Source organism: Amblyomma americanum, chromosome 4 (assembly GCF_052857255.1).
Source record: "Amblyomma americanum isolate KBUSLIRL-KWMA chromosome 4, ASM5285725v1, whole genome shotgun sequence".
Taxonomy (NCBI): domain Eukaryota; kingdom Metazoa; phylum Arthropoda; class Arachnida; order Ixodida; family Ixodidae; genus Amblyomma; species Amblyomma americanum.
In genome coordinates, this window is record NC_135500.1 from 195,375,074 (window position 1) to 195,396,700 (window position 21,627).

The 21,627-nt window shown below is 47.3% G+C and overlaps 1 protein-coding gene across 1 annotated transcript in view; it reads right to left on the reverse strand.

The window, feature by feature from the left end:
• The window catches only part of LOC144129948 (HHIP-like protein 1), a 45,819-nt gene that overhangs the window by 18,308 nt on the left and 5,884 nt on the right, over positions 1-21,627 (reverse strand). The window contains exons 2-3 of the mRNA XM_077664004.1: positions 12,424-12,551; positions 978-1,154 (exon numbers count right to left, since the gene is read on the reverse strand). Of these exons, the coding sequence (XP_077520130.1) occupies positions 978-1,154; positions 12,424-12,551 (305 nt within the window). The remainder of the gene's footprint in view (positions 1-977; positions 1,155-12,423; positions 12,552-21,627) is intronic.

The following is a 21,627-nucleotide window of genomic DNA, read 5'->3' on the forward strand; positions in this document are numbered from 1 at the left end:
TTGGCAGAGCTGGCGCTGTGAAATCGCGTGACGAGATGATCGTGAGGAGTAATTGAGGGTCACCTGCGGTCTCTTGTACTCATTTTCCAAGCCGCATTTCTGTGATGCGGTGAAGCCAACGTAACTAAGACCTCGCGGTGCCCCCCCCCCCCCCCCCCCCCCCCCCCCCCCCTTGGCATGCTTTGCTGCCGAAGTCGCTGCCGAAACCAACCGTACCTTAGCTTTAATGAGATTATTGTATCTATAGTTCACCGATAACAGGGTCAAGCGTCTTATGATAGGCAGTGGTTAGTTCAAATTAAACCATCCTCCTCTTCAGCTTCGACGGGAGGCAGGTTAGGCGTAGAAACGCCTAGCGAGCGGTGCGCTGCCCATACGCCCAGCGGGCAGCACGTCACTGGAAGAAAGCGTCAAGCGTGGCTGCAATAAATTCTTGCTTCCAGCGTACACGAAAGCGTTTCTATTGCCATTTTTATATATCGATTTATCGTATATCGAACGATTCCGTAATCCCCTCCAAATTCGATACATCCGGGTTCGAGTGTATAACCACTATTAACGATTCAACCATAAATCTGCGATCAGTTTTGCGGTCGACAAATCGTGACTTGTGAACTCGCCATGGACGATAGTTGAGCTCGGGCCAAGTCGTCGTACAGCAAGGCCAGAACAATAAGCCGGCCGGCGAAGGTCGCCAGGCGATATCGGACATCGGTGCTCTGTGAGGTAAAGGTCACATCCTTCCCTACGCCTTAAGGCCAGCGCGAGGCCAGTGTCGGTAACCAGGCTTGGCTGACCTCTTCTTTAGGCGGCGTGGGCCAATATCGGTTTTATTTCCCTCCCTAAATTACGACAACAGCATGAGTAACTCGCTCAATATGTTTTCATCTCTTTTTTCCCCTTCTTTTCTGCGTACATAACAGCGATGGATTGTCCCATATACCTGCTTTGTTTTCACAACGAAACCGCGTCTCTGCGTACCGTTAGTATGCTGCGAAGGGTAGACCGTGCACCTCCACGGGTTTCTGAAACCGTAGGCGTACACTTCAGGCAGCACCGGATGTCCAAGGCCGACAAAGGGGTTGTCGGCGGGAATGGCGTACCGCTGGCGCCCTCTCACGTCCAGTCGGAGAACCTTGCCCAGGAGTGAGTCGCTGCGGCGGGAGATTCAAATGTCATTAAAAGAACACACACGCACACATTCCGGATGAAACCATATAGCAACAAAAAAGAGTGCAAGAAATGAAGTTGGGGGTAACGGCAAAAGAAGGACATTTGACATGCTGACCACGTTAACCGAGTGTTTTTCGCTTGGTGTCCTTAGTTGCTTACACGCCCGAAAAATGAAACAGTTTCTACAAGCCCGAAAGGCGGCATATATACTGCAATCGGAAAGCTTTCGACCTTGTAATGAAGCGCCTCGTGACTTCAAGTGTGTCAGCAATGAACACGGAAAGATAGTAAAAGAATATTAGTCCACAAAAAGAGCGAGGTCAGAGACGTTACAAACTATCGATGAATTTAAAGGTGCACTAAAGAGGAATATGAACTCGTCTTTTTACCGCGGGAACTCTATCTACACGTTCCGGGCATTCTTAGAAACTTCGAATTGTTGTCCTATGTGGCCGATTGCCCTAATTACATCGGATTAAACGTCCCGGCTCTCGCCTTATTTTTACTCAACGCGGTAGGTAGGAGGAGTCAACCAACGCGTCAGCCAGTCCCGTGGCGGCTTGCCGCTCTGCCATCGGCGGAGTGATACGTAAATCAAATTGCCCACGTGTATTTTCATTTCCTTGGGACTAATTCGCGGCTATATTGTCTGTGACTGAAACTGTTTATTCAGTGAAACCTAAAAAAAACAAAATAAAAGCGACGGCAAAGTCGCCACTGGACTGGCTGAAAGGCCCTCCACGCGTTGGATGAGTCTGCCTACCTACCGCGTTGAGTTAAAAAAAAAAGGCGGGAGCCGGGTCGTTTTATCCGATTTATTTAGGGAAATCGGCCGCATAGGACAATAATTCGAAGTTTCTAAGAATGCCCGAAACGTGTAGATAGAGTTCCCGCGGTAAAAAGACGAGTTCAGATTCCTCTTGAGTGCACCTTTAACCGTTTATTAGATACAAGGCATTTACTAACACAATTGCCAATATAATCACAGCAGGCTGGGGACCAGGCGCCATGGTTTCTGGACAGAGTATACTCGACATACAATACAAGCATTCGTAGCGTCAATCAGGTTGTGGAGAACCGTTCATAATATTCTGGCTACATCGCGCCAAAATACACGCGCTTTATTAGAGAAACTTGCAGGCAAAGCATCCCCTCCTGTTCGCGTAACTGTTGAAATAGCCAAAATATGTTGGGTCGCGGTGTCGGTGGGCTAACAGTAATAGTTAAAAAGTTCACTATTAAATATGAGTCAGCATGTCTTAGCTGTATTCTGATGCACTACACTGCTGACTATGCTATGCCGAAAAATGCGCTCTTCTAATTGAAAAAGCCCATTTTTTGCCGAACATCTTAGCCCTTTGACACACTATGTAGATAATTTTGCATACAAACCGGATTCGCGGCGTTTTCTGAGAGCGTGCTGCATCGAGCTGTGATTTATTTCTTTCACGTAAATTTCGCACCTTTCATGTCACGAATAAGGTTTCTTTTTTTTTCGTGCAATATAGGGAACGCAGTAAATAATATCTCGGGAAACATTGAGCAGGGTAGCGCGTCGTCTGTCATTTCTGTGCAAAGAGATTCTGCCACCACGCAGTAACATCATTTTTCTCTATTTCAGGCGCAATGTGCACCTTCAAAACAGAAATTACTTCCAATATTCTTCGGGTGTTTAACTGATAAGACTCAGCATTTCAACGGTGCTCGTATATCCATCAGTTATGATACTATCTGCGAAATTTTGCACATCCCTGCAAAAGGCTAACCACCATTATTTCGCGCAGGAAAACTAAAAATATTGTATTTTTTAATTGGCCTGAATATACTACTTATGTGGATTTTTTTTATGGAAACAAAAAATGGCCTCTGGAAGGGTTAGCTGGAACATCCGGCGTATACCAGGCGTTTCTGAGAAGCCGGCCACTAATTTTAAAGAATGGAGTTTTAGAGGTACAGAAAAGCTTTTTGTGGCATAGCAATACCAGTCTTGGTGGAGATCAGAAAACAGGCCAATCATGTAAAATAAAAAGTGATTAACTAAGTTATAATAGTTAACTTTTTAATTATTAGAGATAGGCGCCCAAATGCACTTACAGATTTGTAGCACGCCGATAGTATAATTGCCATGCCAGTTTTCAGAATTTCGAAAGCGCGATTACCGCCCTCGCTTTTTCACAGTGTGTTGCTCAAGTAATTTGGGCCGATTCTCGCGCCATTCGAAAAGCCCGCGCCTGCGGGAGAGCGCAAGGCGACGACGTCAATCGAATCGCGTCATTCCATGACGCACGTGCTGCGCGACAATCTCTGCCCCGCCCCTGCTGCGGTGCTCCTCGCCACCGTGTACCGCCGCGCTACCGTTACCTTTACCGGAGTACCGGAAGACCGCCCACCGCCGGTGAGCACGCGCTGATAGGTCCCGATGCTGCAGGCGCACGTGCAGCATGCACGTGCGCCAGATGAAGATCTCGACAATGCGGCTCTCATTGCTGCTTTTGCTAAGGACTAGACGAACTAGGACTAGAAATAACAAGTGAACTCCCAGAAAACAACGTTATGCAATTTCTTGACTTGACGCTAGCCTTTCTAGGCGCTCACGTATGCTGGCGGTACGGACCACGAAGCTAGAAGGGACTGCTCCCTTACACATCTGCGCACTCCAATGTCATCAAGCAGGAAGTAGAAAAAAACAGCAATGAGAGCCGCGTTGACGAGACCCTGTCATCATGAGGTTCAAGGCAGTTTTGACACCCAGAACCGTCGGCTGAAAGCAGCAGATTACCCGACGAGACTGCTATCCAGTGTCGCAGAAGGGATTCGTTCTGCAAGCACTTAGAGGCAGAAAATATGTCACAACCACATCAGAAGAAAGGAAGCCGTACGCGGTCATTCCTTACATTAATGGCATTTCCCACAGTCTCAAAAAGGTAGGCGCAAGAGCTAGTGTAAAAGTGCTCATGTCAGCACCCAACAAGTTAAGAAGCCTGTGCGCCAAAGTCAACAGCGAGCAAAGAAAAAATCAATGCAAGAAAAATGTGTGAAAAGCGGGGTTTATGAAATACCTCTGTCATGCGGACGCACCTACATTGGTCAAACAGGGCGCTGTTTGAATGAACGGCTTCGAGAGCACAAAATATCCCTAAAGGGCGCCATCAGCAGTGAATTAGCAAAGCATTGCAGAGGGCATGAATGTGATCCGCAGCTTAGCAACACAATGGTCATCACGTCATATTTTGATCAACGGACCAGGGAGATTGAAGAAGCCTTCAACATCCGACAAAAGAGCGACGTATGCGTCAGCGTTTCGTGACAGCGAAATTGATTATCTGCGTGCGTTGTCCTATAATCTGTTACCACGTGTACATCTTATACGTTTTTCATGCTTCTTTCCTTTCCTTCTTATACGCGAGATGCCTATATTCCACGAATGTGCATTAAAAATCTGGCTGTTAGTCAGCGTCGTGTCCTGCCTCTCTCTTTGTCTCGTGCTGCGCTGCTCCCGTCACGAGATCATGCACCAACCAGCCCAACTTTTCACCTTGTTAAAGCACATTTCATGTAAACAGGTAAGTCCGAATCGCCGAGCCAGCATGCATTCACGCGAGTGGACAGATGTATTACACCACCTGTAACGTAAGCATGTGCCGGAAATTTGTCACATATGTGCGCTTAGATGCCTGAAGTCTGCATGAAAAAGAGGAAATAATTTTATTGAGCCAGAGCCGAGAAATCGAGCATTAACCTTTTGGGGCTTTCCCTGGGACGCACAACTTTTTGGACACGGCTAGTTGTGGGGACGTTTTTTGGACGTGTTCGGGGAAAATGAGCACCTCCTGGGGAGATTCCAAATGTCCTGATGGGCTATATTTGGGAGATTTTGAGGAGGTTTTGTGTTTGTTGGGATGCAGCAAAAGCTTATCCGTACATCCAAAACCCTATATTTAAATAATAGTGGCGGGCTTAATTGAAACACCTGGTATTTATATTTATAAAGTAGATTAACACGCGCTTTGAAACATAACAAGCGTTTACTGACCTACGTTTCGGCCGGGGGCCAGTCTTCATCAAAGTGGCACTTGATTGTTCCCGACCAGAATTTATAGGGGTTAGAAAAAGGCAGTTACAGTGCGCCTGAGTCAGAAAGAAACATGTCCAGAATTCTTGGACAAAAGTTTTGAATACGGTAATATTGTAAGGAACTGTTGTAGAAATATTGAAGGTAATGGCCCATTTTCCCGATGCCTGCATAATCTTTCTTTTAAAGTTTTTCCCTCGCTCGCATCGAGCAGTGAAAGACTGCCATAAAAAACCAAACGGGAACGCTTTTGATGATAGCAAAAAAAGCTAGTAGCAACAAAAAGCAAGCCCGCTCGGGGGAGCTCTGCTAATATATTGATTGATATCTGATTGATATTGACTGATAAAAAAATTGCGTTCATAAGCTCTTTCCCGTTAAAGAATGCAGTTGTCCAGAATTGCTGGGTCTGAGAGCAAGGAAAAAAAATCTGAAAGAGGTTGCGCGAAATTGGCACTTACGCGTGCCCGGCGCTTGGTGAGTCACACATGAGTCATCGTGCGCTGAGCATGCGTACGTGCCATTTTTGCACAACCTTTTTCTCTTTGTTTTTTTTTCTTTGCTATTTTCTTTCCGACTCAGGCGTATTGTGGCTGCCTCTTTTAAACCCGTATAGAAATGGTCTGGAGCAATAATGCATATATAGATGCGGCAGAATTGTTCCTCTAAATAAAAAAAACTAAGCAAATATATCGCACATACGCTTTGTCACAGGCGAGATAAGACGTAGCGAAAGTCCGGTGTACCATGTGTGGTCAATGAACGTAGCGAAAACGGCGCTACCAACGACGAGACCGGTCCGAAGCGAGGGGTCCTGCTTCGCGAAGGGCACCGCCATTTTGGAAACGATTTTTTTTTAGCGTGGGCAGGAGCCAAGCACGTTAGACTCACGAAATAACGCTCATAAAGCGAGCGTACGCTAATACTCCATCATGCTACTCTGCGTGGGGAAGGGAATTTGGGAGATAGAGACGGAAGGAGAGTGTTGTGGGAAAGGTTACATTAAAGAACGAAAAAAAAGGGGGGGGGGGGGAGCCTAAAATGCGGCCATTAAATGCCTACTCACGGGCACCGGCGAGAAATGATGTACCATGCGAAATGATGAAGTGCATAGTCTGATAAATGGGCTGACAAGGTTCACTGCGAGAAGAATGCATGAAAGCAGCATGCGAGGTGAAATTAGAGCTTTTCAAAGATGTCCAATGTCCTTTAAATCCGCAAAAAAAAAAGTTCATTGCATGTCTCTGTTGCCTAGGGCTGGCTAAGGGGCCTAAAACACTGTCCATGGTTAGAGGCACAGGGGAGAGCGTTGCCACGCGCTGTTCATAGTACGCACGCTCCTCAGAATATGCAGCGCACTCAAGCAGGATATGTTCCAGATTCGATGGAACCGCAGTTGACAGAAAGCGCACTGTTCATTTGACCGAAACGGTATCGCAAGTCGTTTGTATATGCAGCGTTCAGGTGAAGTCAGTGATAAAGTGTTTCCAGATGGCGAGGAATTCTGGGTGGGAGTCTTGATCTGAAGTGTGGGCCGACTGAGTAAAGAAATTGGTAGTGATGTGTGCAGCGCCAGAATGTTGCATCTGCACTAATCGCAGCTTTGGTAGCGCTGCAAGGAACTACTGATATAGAGCTAAGTAAGCGAAATCTCTTTATTTTGAACTCGCTTGATTCGAATATCTGATTTGCTCGAATTGACGCTTTGGTCCCTCAACGTTACGCACCTTCAAAAGGCTGCTGTTAATTCGAACTCCGCATATTTCGAACAAATTTCAGTCTCCTATAGTTCGAATTATCGAGAGGTTATTTTATTCTCGAACCTTAAAGCAACGTTCAAAGGCTAAAGCAATGTTCCTGCCTAGCCAGGATGCTCTGCAGAAAAGTCGGACGACTTGCTCGGGCAATATTTCCCCCATTATCACTGACTGCGGTTTGGACTGACCTGACAAGTCGGTGGATTGCTTTGTTTGCAGTAACGACTTATTACCGTTATTAATCAACAACAATTGACTTGTATTGAATGCGTTCGGGTACATTTTTTTCAACAAGATCGTCTATGTTTCTGTTGCAATATTTCTTGTTATAATTATGATCTGCTACTGTCTGAAATATTTATATAATATTTTTAATACTTCATGCATGCTGCAGTGGTAGGCGGACGTGGTTGCTCTTGCGTACGTTAAATAGGGCTACAGAGCTTGACCGACCGACCGACCGACCGACCGATTTATTTATTTATTTATTTATTTATTTATTTATTTATTTATTTATTTATTTATTTATTTATTTATTTATTTATTTATTTATTTATTTATTTATTTATTTATTTATTTATTTATTTATTTATTTATTTATTTATTTATTTATTTATTTATTTATTTATTTATTGTGGTTTTATTTGCTGCTGGCTTTAAGGAGTGCAGACAAAGATTTTGAGTGTCCGTTTTTCGCATTGAAAGAGGCCCATATACGTGCCTAGTAATCATAAAAATGAGCTCAAGACACCATTGCGCACCGTTATAATCGATTACAAAGGATTTTATAACGGAAGTTTCCTTCTCGGCAGGCATCAGCGGATTAGTACGCTTTGATGTTACGGTCGGCCGGCTAACCTGGGCTACAACATTGCTGACGACTTCGCCAACGCAGGCAAACACTGGCAGTTCCTCTGAATAACCACTGGGTTCTGTGACGTCACAGTAATTGGGGCAAGTGCACCCCGGTGTCACTCGAGGCGGGTGGAAATGCCGATAGGCTTCTCGGACAATATTCAAAGACATATTAAATTATGCTCCGCTCAACGCCTGCGTCCGAAACTTGCTTGGAGGCCTCTCCTTACACGCATGACATAAATATCGTTTGTTTGCGTTCGAAATTTTGTGTTTGTGCCTCCTTGAAACAGTAAAAGGGCAAGAAAAATATGAACCAGTCCTCCAAGCCATACATATGTCCTCGCGGCTCTCCTTCTTTCCTTTACACGAGAAAAACCGCTACTGCTTCCTTCCTCTACCATACTCCCAAGTACCGTTCGGCAACGCACGCCTTTTATAAAGGGCCTGTAAACGCTTGCCAACTGTGAAAAAAAAAAGAATAATAATTATTTGAAGAAATGGTAATCTCACCTCCTGCACCCGTCGACGGTAGTCAGAAACATCCGAAAATAGGAATGGCTGGACGACAATCCCAGTCCTGAGTTATCGCGTATTCCAGCAAGACTCGGGCAGCCCCATCAAGAGAGGCAGGAACGACCTCTCACGCGGCCTAAATAATGCATGCGGATAATCTCGAAACTAACTTTCATCCCCTGCAACCCTCTGAGTACGTCGCACGAATATTTTGGCCGAAAGAGCGCCTGTTTCCTTATTTACTCACAAGCGCCAACCGTGCGTGAGATCGCCGAAAGAACAGTTCGCTGACGGCAAATCTGCAAGGATCTCTGCCAAGCATGCAGTCGGCTCAGAGCTCACTCGAGAATCAATTCTGATTGAAAAATAGATCGTGCATGCTGGCTGCGTTGCCTCAAACAACTTCTCAGCTCGAGCTAAAAGGCTAATAGAGTCGGAAAGGGTGTAAAGGGAGCAACGCACCCACACTCTCACCCATGGTGTCACTATGCATGGGCTAGCATCGCTTCCCTTCCTCGTCTAACTTCAGCATGAACTGAGAGCTTTCCCACAGCACAACGCGACTGTTGTTCCAAAGGGTTGTTCAAACGCCTTATTTTACTTTACCTTACTTTATTTATTGTTCCCTCGGGACCAGAGGCATAGAGGAAAACAATGAATACAACACAGTGAATACTATTGGAACACACGTTCAAATTTCTCCTGAATGCACAAAGTTAGCTAGCGCATCGCGAAAACGCAGGCTACATTCAATGGCAGAAATGAGCACAGTAAAATGACACGAAAAATGAGAAAGAAAATTGCGACTCCACTACCATGTAAGGAATTTCGAGCTCTCTTATACAGTATAGCAGAGCCAAGTTACCTTATTGCACAATTTTTGCTTTATGCCACGATGCAAAGCGCTGATATCGGTAGCTTGCTTATACCAGCATGCCCACCACTGCGAACGCGTAGGACCACCCAAAGCCCCTGAATATTAACGCGATAGCCATAAAGGCCCCGTTACGCAGAAAATCCGGTGTCGTCGGTGTCACTGGCATGGCTCTGGCAGGTGGTCCCCAGAGATGAGCCTAGGAGGCAAGTGTGCCACCTAGGTCACGTGACTTTGCAGAGTCATCACAACCTGCCCACCAGATAGTGTGCAAACTTCCCACCGTGGAAGGTGGCAGTTAGATTTACCGATTGGTCGCTCGGGAAGATCAACCCGGGCCGCACAAGGCCCACCACTGGGAGCACCTGCCATCGCAGAGGGCAGTGGCGCATCGCTTAACCGCTGCACCACTGCGCCAGGAGTAGTGGCATGAGGACTCCCAGGGATCTATGAATGTAAAGGCTATAGAATGACCAATTCTGCAAACCTTTGTTCCAGTATCGACAGCCATTTTCTGAACAGAAACTCTGAATGCCGCCCTATATTTTTCTTACTGTGACTATACTGGCCTCCGTTTCTTGACTATCTCTATCTTTTCCTTTCCTCCTATACAGTGCGTCCTACTAATCGATTCGTTGTATGTGCTACCCGGTTTAACAAACTCTGGACTCCATGCTCGCGGCAGAATACATGGCTCACTTGCTGCGCCTCTTACTTACAGAGAGCTGCTTCTGCTGGTCGGCTCACATTCGTGGCTTATTTCACATCAGGTTCTCTAAAAGAGATAGCTCAACCCGGTCACGTATCTTTAATGCGAAAGCACTTCTCAACGGGGTCAAACCCAACCAAGATGCTTGTGTGAAGCCTCGGAGTGACTCGGGTAAGCTCGGGTGAGTTCGGAGGAGCGTCGCGCCAGCTGTAGCCAATGAGAGAAGGGTATCGCGCCAGCTGCCGCCTTGTGGAGAGAGGGCGTGAATATGAAGAGCGGAAAGCGCGGTTGCGTGCACGTGCAGATGCCAGAGGGAAGAGCCGAGGGATGAATACATGCTTTCGCACGTATGCTCGTTTTAACTAGGTTAAAACCCTACCACCTTTTTTTTGCGTAAGTGCCTGCATTGCCCACGGTGCGCTCTCCTTCGTGAGAAATGCTCGTTCTTGCGTTTAAAAATGACTGCTCTTCGTCAGGCGTGCATCGACGGGCTTCAACGCCGCGGAGTGTTTGTCTGCCACTGTGACGATGCGCCAGTGGCATGGAAGTTACGTGTGTCTAAGCCTCTTTGAGCGAACCGACTTTTTTTTTTATGCAAAAGCATTTCTGGGCTGTGTCGACGGCCTTGTCTCGCCAAAGCGTGTCACCAAAACGTGTCCGCAGCGATTGTGACGTTCTCAGAAGAGATAGCATCAAACGAATGGTTGTGATCGATAGAGGACGACGTGAGGATGATGCGCGCATAATTGGATGTCAATAGGATGATTAGTTAATTAGTCAGAGCCAATAATGTCGAAAAATGTCCAAGAAGCGCGGACGTCGATATAGTGAGTGGACGGGAAAACAGCCGTGGATGGCAAAATAGTGGGAAAATAGGCAAAGAAGTGAACATATAGTTTGAAGTGGATTAAAACGCGTTTGATGAGTGATATTAATCGAACAAAAAGTTTGATTGACATAGATTAATTAGTTAATTAATTAGAAGCAAGCGTCAATGGACTCAGAGAGGGGAAAAGGGAGGCGACGAGTGTCGAGGAGGCGTCAATGCTTTCCCATTCCTCCAATGCGGGTAGCCGCAGTGATCTCTAACGTTTTTATTAGTACGTCAGAGCACCTGAACTGCCTGTGCTAAGCAACGTGAAACAGAGGCCATCGCTTTCTAAAGCCGCACAATGGATGCTTAACCCAGAAGTTTAGGTCAGATGCCAGTCGATTCATTTCTCCTTTCCGGGCACCTTTGTCTGAGACCGCGCCGGCTCGATGCGTCACGGGTAACGCGTGTGACATTGTTTCCTGTGCTCTGTGCTTGTCATAACCGCCGCTGAAGTTAATCGTGTGTCTGCACGTTCAGCGCTTTTCCAGAGTTCGAGACTTGCGGTAACACAATGTTGTATTTCACAACTGTCACTTATTGTAAGAGGTCGTTAGCACGTTCCTGACGCCGACGAGTACCAGCCAGTGCAAGGGTACAATTGATTGTTGGACTGTACAGCACTACGTGCTATGATATGGTGTTCGAACCCTCGTTAAATGGCACAGACTTAGGGAGGTACCATGAAAGCCAAGAGTGTATTGAAGCCTGAAACGCTTAGATGTGAAAGATCTCGCGATAGCACTGCAGGTCATTCCGTTTCATTGATGTGTAGCTGCTCATGCTCACGCGTGTCACCGAAGTCATCTTGGAACGTTCTAACGAACCTGAAGCTTCGTCACTGCTTTGCACTACACTCTCACGTAGTTGATGGCAACGCTCCTCCATTAAATGCACTGGACAACCCTGCCTTACTCTCTGTGCAATGCATTCTACTTCCACTAAACTCGAGTTCTCTTTCATGGCAGCACTTCCCTTGTTTTGCACGGCTACAGTGTCTATTACGCTAACCTGACTAGATTTGCGTTAGCGAGTCAGTCTTCGATCATCAGCAAGGCGCGCAAAGAGACAGTCAGAGCTAGACAACAGACGTAGCGAGGTATAAACTAGCCTATAGCCTAATTAGAGCAAGAAATTTCGCACGGGCAAACCAGGCTAAACTACATTTGTTGGAAGAAAAAATCCCAAGAGCTCACAGCAAATATTTCAGCTCTCCCTCCAAGAATAACCCATAAATCCACCCCTGGTCCAGGCGTTCGAGGTGTCCATCCCACATGTGAATTTCTCTCACGGGGCCCTATACTGCCACTCCCGCCACTGGATGCTGTCCGTCAAACGGGCTGGGCGGGCTCGTATACTTGAGCTGGAAAAATAAAGCTCTCTATGCTTACGACAGCTGTATACCCAAAACGTGCCCAAGAGCGCGGTCTGCGGCCTATGCCATAGAGCCCAAAGAGAATACCCATCCTGCCCGAATGAAATACCCGGCCTTCCCGCATGGTTGACGAAAGGGCGGATTACGCGCCAGATTTGCGCCTCTCAACCGAGTGACGACGTGTGACCGAGCAGGGCGCTGGGGAGGGCAGCTCTACTCACAGGTCAAAGCGGTGGCTCGCGTTGCTGGCGTCGTCCCCCGTGGTCACGTACAGGAACCGGTCGGGCCCGAACAGCAGCTGGCCGCCGTTGTAGCGCCGGTCGCGCTGCGCCACGCGCAGCAACACCACCTCGGACTCGGGCAGCGCCTGCGGGTGGTTGACAGCGGTGTTCAGGCGCAGGGATGAATTGGTGCAACAGGGGTGGAGCATGTGGTCGCCCCATATGTTTGCGGGCCAGATCACAACAACAGTTTGAAAAAAGAAAGAAGAATGGAGGGAACACTTAAGCTCCGCATTAAGGGTATGATGCCATATAGTAACGAGTTAATTCCCATATATGCAGAAGGTCATTCTCTACTTTGCATTCGTAGATCTCTTCTCATACCACACCTGGAGCAGTGGTGCAGCGGTTAAGCAATGTGTCACTGCCCTGCGATAGCTGCAGGTGCTCCCAGCGGTGGGCCTTGTGCGGCCCAGATTGCTCTTCCCGAGCGACCAATCATTAATTTAAACTGCTTCGACCTGCTACTGTTGGCAGTTTGCTCATTATCCGGCGGGCAGGTTGTGATGACGCAGCAAGGTCACGTGACCTAGGTGGCCCACCTGAAGTTGCTCTCTGGGGACCACCTGCCAGAGTCATGCTCGCGATTTTTCGCTCACGACACCGACAACACGGACACCGGATTTTCCGGACAGCGAGGACTTCAACGCTGTCGCGTTAAAGATTGAGTAATTCACATTTCGAGACAAGGCTTTATGCTCGCGGGTCCTCGAGCCTTTGCTTAGGCTAAATACGTGCGCATAACGGACATTACAACGCCTACAACAATTATTTATACACTACTGCAGTTTTCTTCATAGCTTCGCGATGTTGGTTGCGAAGGAACAACTAAGAAAGGAAACGTCTCTAATAGATTGGCTTGATATAACTGCTCACAGCTCCCTGCAGTGTGAAAGCGCACACGTCTTCTCCCACAGGGTAAGGAGTCCCTCCCACATTTTTTTAACCGTAAGCGTCTTATAATAAATTAGTTGCGAAATAGTCTAATCAAACCCTAACACTCTGCTACACACTGTGCCAGGACTCTGCACGGCTTGGCCCATTTCCACCTACAGCGCCCAATGAAAACCTCTGTGCGCGCCCTGCGCTCCCCGGTAAACGGATTGGGTGAGCGTCGTGCGAGACAGGCCATGGCGCCAGAGGAACAACGAGCGAAAGCAGCGCGGCGCGTCTTTCAGGTGGAAAACAGTTGCCCGCACGGCTACAAGCGTTCGCCGAACGATTGCTCTATTCCGCTGCCGTCGTTCCTGCCTGCTGCGGCCGATCGCTCAACGGCCCAATCCATCGACAGCCAGGCCGAGCTCTTTGTGGGCGCCCTGATGAATGGGCTCGGGTTGCCGTATGCACGAACGTGGCATAGCCGTGATTAGGCCTCCGTCGCGCCAGATTTTAGCTGCTTCGGTTCGCTCGCACGCGCTGGGTCAGCTTCACGGAATGAGCGAGGCAGTTAAGCCTGTTTCATGCGCAAACAAAAAAAGCTAGCGAATCCTGCCGCCGCGGCGCCAAACAGCCGCCGCGGTGGCTCAGTGGCTAGGGCGCTCGACTACTGATCCGGAGTTCCCGGGTTCGAACCCGACCGCGGCGGCTGCGTTTTTATGGAGGCAAAACGCTAAGGCGCCCGTATGCTGTGCGATGTCAGTGCACGTTAAAGATCCCCAGGTGGTCGAAATTATCCCGGAGCCCTCCACTACGGCACCTCTTTCTTCCTTTCTTCTTTCACTCCCTCCTTTACCCTTCCCTTATGGCGCGGTTCAGGTGTCCAATGATATATGAGACAGATACTTCGCCATTTCCTTTCCCCCCAAAAAAACCAATTATTAATTATTATTATTAAGGCTGGTTCACATGTGAGCGACTGAGCGACTGAGCGGCGCGGCGAAAAATTTCAAACTTGTTGAAACCTTGCCGCTATGGCCGCTGTAGCCGCCGCGACGACTCGAAACAGGTTTTTCCGCCGCTGCGGCGGGAATCGCTAGCGTTTTCGCTTGCATGTGAAAGAGGCTTGAGTCGTCGCGGCGGCTCGAGCGGCCAGAGCGAAGAGGTTCAAAAAAATGGCAAATTTTCGCTTGCGACGCGCCGCTTAGTCGCTTGCATGTGAACAAGCCTTTATAAAGGAAGGCCGTAATCCGAATAGTATTTACCAGCTACCATCTTGGTTCTTCTTCTTAATTTCGCATTCGAAAGGAAGTCATAATAATAATAATAATTGTTTTTTTTTTGGGAAAGGAAATGGCGCAGTATCTGTCTCATATATCGTTGGACACCTGAACCGCGCCGTAAGGGGAGGGATAAGACAGGGAGTGAAAGAAGTCAGTGAAGTCTCATTATATTAGCGCAGACTCTAAACTGTCAGGCGTGCCTACCACGTGACAACAGGAGCACTATTTCACCGATTGTTATTACCGGTTCATTGTTAATAGCCTCACTGCGGACGTCCTTGCATTATGGACGAAGAAACACTAACAAAAAGTAAGAATCAACGTCATAAACATCAGAATGCGTTCACTTAATGGCAACCGCTCATTCAGACAATCCCTCAAGCTAAAATTCGGCATCCCATAAAATTAAGTATTCGACACTAAAGAGAGCAAAAAAATAAGTGGAAAAATAGTCGCCTATACAGGTTTGGATTTGTCTGTGGGGTTTTATGTTTTAAAGCGACTCAGGCTATAAGGAACGCCGTAGAAGAGGGCTGCGGATAATTTCGACCACCTGGGGTTCTTTAACGAACACTATAACATCATACAGCGCACGGCCCTCTTTTCGCCCCCATCGAAATGCGACAGCAAAGGCCTGAATCGAACCGTCCAGACCATGGCCGTGGGCCAGCAGCCAAGCACCATATATCCACTGTGACCGCGGCGGCTAATCGACTATAATTCCGAAAACGCATTATTCACGTTCGTATCATTCAGAAACAAATGTTATGAATTGTTTTCTTCGACTTTTCATTTCCAGCAAGTGAATTTTCGATGCCATCTGCGTGGCTGTTAAATCTGGTCTTCTGGGGAATTGGTTTCATTAGAAAAAAAAACGTCAGCAAACAACCTAATTTGAACAGGATGAGTGATGTAAGTTAGGAGTTGAACATAAAGGAATATGGGCACCCAATTTTATTGTATGTTTTCTTCTTTAAAACGAAGTGTGAGACATTAAAATACGTGGTTCACCGCGTGGTATTCGCCTGCAATATATATAATGGAGTACGGAAAAACTGCAATGTAAACTGTAATACCTGCTTCAAGAGCAAGAATTATAGCAATCGACGTATCTGCAGTTATATTGACTTGTGTGTGCGTGCGTGTGTGTGTGTGTGTGCGTGCGTGCGTGCGCGCGCGCGCGCGTGTGTGTGTGTGTGTGTGTGTGTGTGTGTGTGTGTGTGTGTGTGTGTGTGTGTGTGTGTGTGTGTGTGCGCGTGAGTGTGTGTGTGTGTGTGTGTGTGTGTGCGCGTGTGTGTGTGTGTGTGTGTGTGTGTGTGTGTGTGTGTGTGTGTGTGTGTGTGTGTGTGTGTGTGTGTGTGTGTGTGTGTGTGTGTGCGCGCGTGAGTGTGTGTGTGTGTGCGTCTGAAAGACGAAAACAGAAAAGCAGGAATTTCGTGTATGTAGTCCTTTAATGTTGATTTAAAATTCATTATGAAGAACAAAAAAAGCACAAAATAAATAAACAAGTTTCACTTCCCAGCCTTGTTGATTCTAGCTCTTCACACGTAATGCATTAGTGAAAGGCAAACTTGAACATAAACAGCGGAGGATGAGAGACAAGAAAAAAGACTGGACAAGCGCTGTAAAGAGAGCATATTTCACGTGTTCCTCTTCAACAAACCTTCAGTCAGAGCTTGTCCTGTCCTTTCTTGTCCCTGTTCTTGTGCTGTTTTAGTTCAAGTATGTACCAATTCGCTCAACTCGCCGTGTTACAGAAAAGCAAACTGTTCTGCTGTAACGCCCCGTGCTGCTGTTGACATTTCGATCTTAATTAAAATGGGCAGCTTTATGGTGGTGGTGGTGGCAAAACTTTATTGTATGCACTGGGGCGGGTTTTAGCGGAGAGTGGAGGGTTTCACCGCTCCCTCGCCTGGGTGGTAGTCCTCATTCCGGGACACCATTGGCGGTAGCCGCTGCCCGCGCTCTTTGAACCAGAGATCTCTGGGACTCCAGGTCCAAGCAGCCAGACAAGGTTGCCTCCCAGCCCTCTCGCGTTGGCTGATTTACTCACTTTATTTGCAGATTTTTCTGGCAGGCGCGTACGAATAGGACCAATACTTGCAGTACTCCGAAAAAGTCGGGTCTAAGTGTTTTAGAATCGCACGGCTTAGAAACGACCCCGTTTGCAGCCTTCTGAGGTGTCGTTCCTCAGTTCTATCCTGGCCCTTGGCAGGCTCTGGGAACGTCTGCCTACTGAGGCTCGGATATGCTGTAATGTCCGCATATGTGGTAAGCGGATTCGGTGCAGGAGTCCCGACAGAGTCTGGGAATTCAGTGGAACTCCGGGGGAGAGACGCTCGGGCGGCTGTGTGAGCAGCCTCGTTCCCTTCTATTCCCTGGTGTACGGGCACCCATACAGATTGTTTTGTTCTCTGCATTGAGCTATGTTGCGCGTTTGCTAAAATTTTGCTGGCAAGCGGCGCTATTCTTCCTCTCATATAATTTTGACAGGCGAGTTGGGAATCAGAAATTATGTGCGTGGCGTCGGAGTGAGTGGCCGCCAGCGCTATCGCCACTTCCTCGGCTAACGCAACTTTACTAGTTTTCACCGAGAGTCCATCCACCTGCTTTCCATCGTGTATGACAGCGACGGTGCAGATGCCCTCTCGCGTAGGGCCCGCCGAGTCTACATAATAGTGTGTCACTTTTGCTGCTGTAATACTTCTCTATCGCTCTAGCACTGGCTTCTCTCCTGCCTTGATCGTGCTAGGGATGCGTGTCTTTTGGTATTGATTTAACTAGAAGTTTATCTCTCCAGTCCTCGGGAATGTGCCCTCTGTCTTCTGTTGTGGGTGGCAGCGCTATGTGGAGGTCCTCGAGGACTCGTCTGCCAACTTTGGTCGTTGATAGCCGCATTATTTGGCTTGTTTGGTGATCGCCGAGTAGTTCTTCCAACGTGTTATGCATTCCTAGGTGGAGAAGAAATTAGACGTAATAGTCAGAGCGTCCATCAGCAAGACATCCACTGATTGGCAGCTTTATAAAAAAACACATAAGAGGAGTGATACACAGTTCGTACAGTCTGCTTCATGCTCACAGAGGAGTCAGTCACTCAAAAAACTCTCATTGGGGCTTGGCTGGTTTAGGCTACTCAAACAAAGCCCTATTTGTCTATACACACGTTGGTAGGCTTAGATATCCAGCGTGGTCCTTGTGCGCTGCCATCTTGGACGGTGACGTAACGCTTCGGCTCAAGTTGACTAGGGTCCCTAGAAATATGGACCCTACGTTGACAGCGTGAAACTGTGGCCTTCGCCCCCTCGCCCTGCGTGCGGGCTTTGTCGAGCTTGTGTACTGAGCTCGAAAGAGCTCCTTCTCTCGACCTCCTGCGTTCCGTCCCTCTGTCCACCTTCCAACCATGCCGGTCGCGTGCGGTCTACCTTCCAGGCAACTATTCACCCGCAGGCAGAGGAAGAATCGCGCAAAAGTTGTATACATATGGTACATACACGGGCAATACACCCATTTCGTTCACCCTTCCTGCCTGAAGCCTCTTCTCCGCTGTGCCGGTGAGTCAACGAACCCGCTGCGGTGTCCTCTGAGTGTCGCGGAGTGTGCTCGCATAAAAGCCATTGCATGGTTCCAGGCTATCTGGCTTGGGGAGACCAGCTTGAACGACTGGACACGAACGGCGAGGAGAGCATGACATCACAATGCTTTGTCCTGCTCTCGCCCAGGCCAAACCCCGGCATATTCAATGTAACCTTTTGCAATGCATTAATTCATGTAAGCCAATATGATCTTGTTTTTCCTGTAATTACAACTCTGTTCTAGTATTTAAAGAAATAAAGGTGAAGTGAAACGCAGGCGAAAACGAAGCGTTTTGAAGGAGGTCGGATCCGGATCAGTTATGAGTCAGGTCTTTAAAAAAAAAAAAAACCATTACGATGACGGCTATGAAGCAAACGGCCGGCGAGGGATCAGCCCTAAACTTTGCGACAACACGCCGTCCAATAACCACGCTTATATATTTCTTAGATATTTCTCGCACAAGTTTACTGGGGCAATTTTATTTGTCTTTCATTTTATAAGCACTTTCTAACATATATGTCCAAACCCTTAGCTCGTTGTGCCATCTGGCGGTGCGGGCGGGCCACTTTTATTTTTCTTTCTTTTTATAAGCCCTTTCTAACATAGGTCCAAATCTTCATCTCTTTCTATCAGTTTTCATGGCAGAGAATAAACAAAAAAATTGGCGGTGGTTCACATCTGGTTAAACCTGGAGTGACGCGATAGCTACAGCTGGCCGAGTGGAACATGGTCACGTGACCAACCACGTGACGAATCACGTGATCAGCCACGACACCGCGCCGCCGGCAGCTGCTCCGCACCACGTGACCAGCCACGTGACAACGTGAAGCGCCACCACAGGGTTGCGCTTCGCCACAGGGTGGCGGCGCCGCCACGCTGAAGGCTCGAAATGCTACCGTAACGTAGCTATCGCTACAAAATTATGGCTTGTTTTGCAATGCGCTGGCATTGTGTGACCGCATATAGCTACCTTGTGAGACGGCTCCTTTTCGTGCATTGATTCAGAAAGAGGAGTTGACACTTACAAATGATTGCATAATGAGAGTGGAAAGTCGGAAATCGCGCATAGCTGTAGTAAGTGCATTGCACAATGGCGTCCGTATAGACCTCCTGCATGTTTGTAAACAAACGAGGTGGCGCTGCAGTCGCTAGCGAGCTTGTGGTAGGCAAAAGGTCGGGGAGTGGCGTCGCGGATAGGTGTTGAGCGCGGGTTTTCAAGGCTTGTAGGCGCGTTTCCAGTTTCTGCGAATCACAGTAATGGTTGATGTTTTCAACTTAGTAATTTCTTGAATTACACGAGCTCGCGTTGACCACGTGCGACGTATTCAGAGAAATAGTTTGCCACTGTGTATTGTATATATGGTTATTAGTAAACAGAAAGCATTTCTGCCGTTGATTTCTACGCTAGGCATTGAATAAAATAGGAAGTTTTTGACACTCTGCTATAGTCAGAATGATATTACTTTGGGACAGTAGTGAGAGGATGTGCTGGCGTTCTTTCGGCGGAGCAGACGTGCGCTCACCGTCTGCTGACATACGTACGTGTCGCGCTGCGCGAAAAGTGGGGACAGCGTCGTGTCCCTCACCTCCTGTCTCCCCTAGCGCTGTTTTTAGCCGCATGACCACGCACCAGCCAGGCCGACTTGTCCTCTTATTAAGCTGGTCGATTTGGTGAAAATTTTTTATTTCTAGAATTATTTTCTTTCCTAGCCCTGAAGTCTAGTTTCGTGACGAAAAATTATAGCAAATTATTGAGTACAAATTTATAAATTACGCTTTTTAGAAGTGTGCTCGTCAAAAATTGTGAGGTAATTTCTTTAATTTCAGTGCCGCATTTCTTTGACTAAAGCGAAAGCGAAGATGCCATAAACGAGAGAATAAACTTTAAGGTTCGTTTTGTGACCTCTCACATTTTCTGCGACTGGATCACTCACCTTCGTAATTCGCATGAAAATCAAATGATTCCATTTGTCGCAAACTATTTCTGAGACGTTGAGGAGCGTAATAAATCTCTCGATTTTTTTCCCTACACGTGCAGTACTGTGTTAGTTATTTCTTGTAAGAAACGTTTTCATGTAACTATGCATGCATAAGTACTGATCATATAGAAAAAGAACTAATCGCGTCATCGTAATGAACAGGGCTTTATGTACATGCTGGCATAAAAAAACCGCACTATCTACTAAATTATTTGAGACCTAGGGGGGACTTGACGACGGTGTTAATTATAATTACCCAGAACTGCACCAGGTATAGCTATAAATAAAGGGAATTAGTGAAACTAGCGTAGGAATTTCATATTTGCACCAAGTTTAGTTACATATCGCATGCATGAATAACGAAAACACTTTTCATTGCCGCGTCCCCTCTCAATCTCGCCACGTGTCTGTTAGTAGCACGCCTTCGGCTGCTTCTTTCCAAACGAGCTTCGCGATCATGTACTACCTCATGAAACATGACACATGCATGATGCAATGTAAAAGCATATGGCGTTTAGCACACTTAAGGTACGCTATTCTAAGCACACCAACGCGACCGCGCAAGATTGACACAACTTACCAGACTTCTTTCTACTCGAATGAAATAATTACGTCGTCATATCAAGAAACAGTTTCAAGTAAATATTAAATGTCACAAAACGCGCCATTAAAACATGGTGTGCTATTAACAAAAAAACGCATTCCTTGGGGGCGAGTGAACCTGTCGGCGCCCCGTGCACTCCGGCTCAAGGTGATAAGTGCGTGTGCAGCTGCATATGTCTTTTTTTTCCTTGAGCAATTATCAGCCTACTATCCTGAAGTTCAGGTGAATGAACGCAGTAACTTGCATGCTATTAAGTGCATTGAGTGGCAGTGCCGATCGACTCCCAGAATTCGCGCTTTACTACCGTGGCCCAATGCCTGTTAGCCAGTTTCCGAATGCATCATTTATGCGCGAGAAACCTATCGAAGCTAATTTAATATTTTTATGCTACTACGCGGATCCAGCAGTGACGCAGCTGGTCAATACATGTTGCTTCTGCAGTGCACAGGCTTGAAGCAGCCGCCGGTAGCTGCGGTAGGCACGGGCAAGCGGAACCTGTTTTGCCTACCATGCGAAAGTCGCTGCTAACATCAACGCCACCGCATCTTCGTGACGTCGCGGGGTGAAGGAGGTCCATAAGCACGGAAAATAAGTCCCAGTATTCAGGTAAGGAAGATCCCATGCAGACATCAAGTACGTTGCGAATGCGGATGCGGAAAAGTGTCTAACTGTAGTTACAAAAAACCGACAACTCGTTTTTCGAGAATATACAGTGAAATGATTTGGCGTATGGATGACAACACTGATCCGTATAGCGAGGTGCGTGCATACTTTAATTCCCCCAGCGAATAAATGAGCTGGCACTTCGTATTCCACGAATAGTGCGATA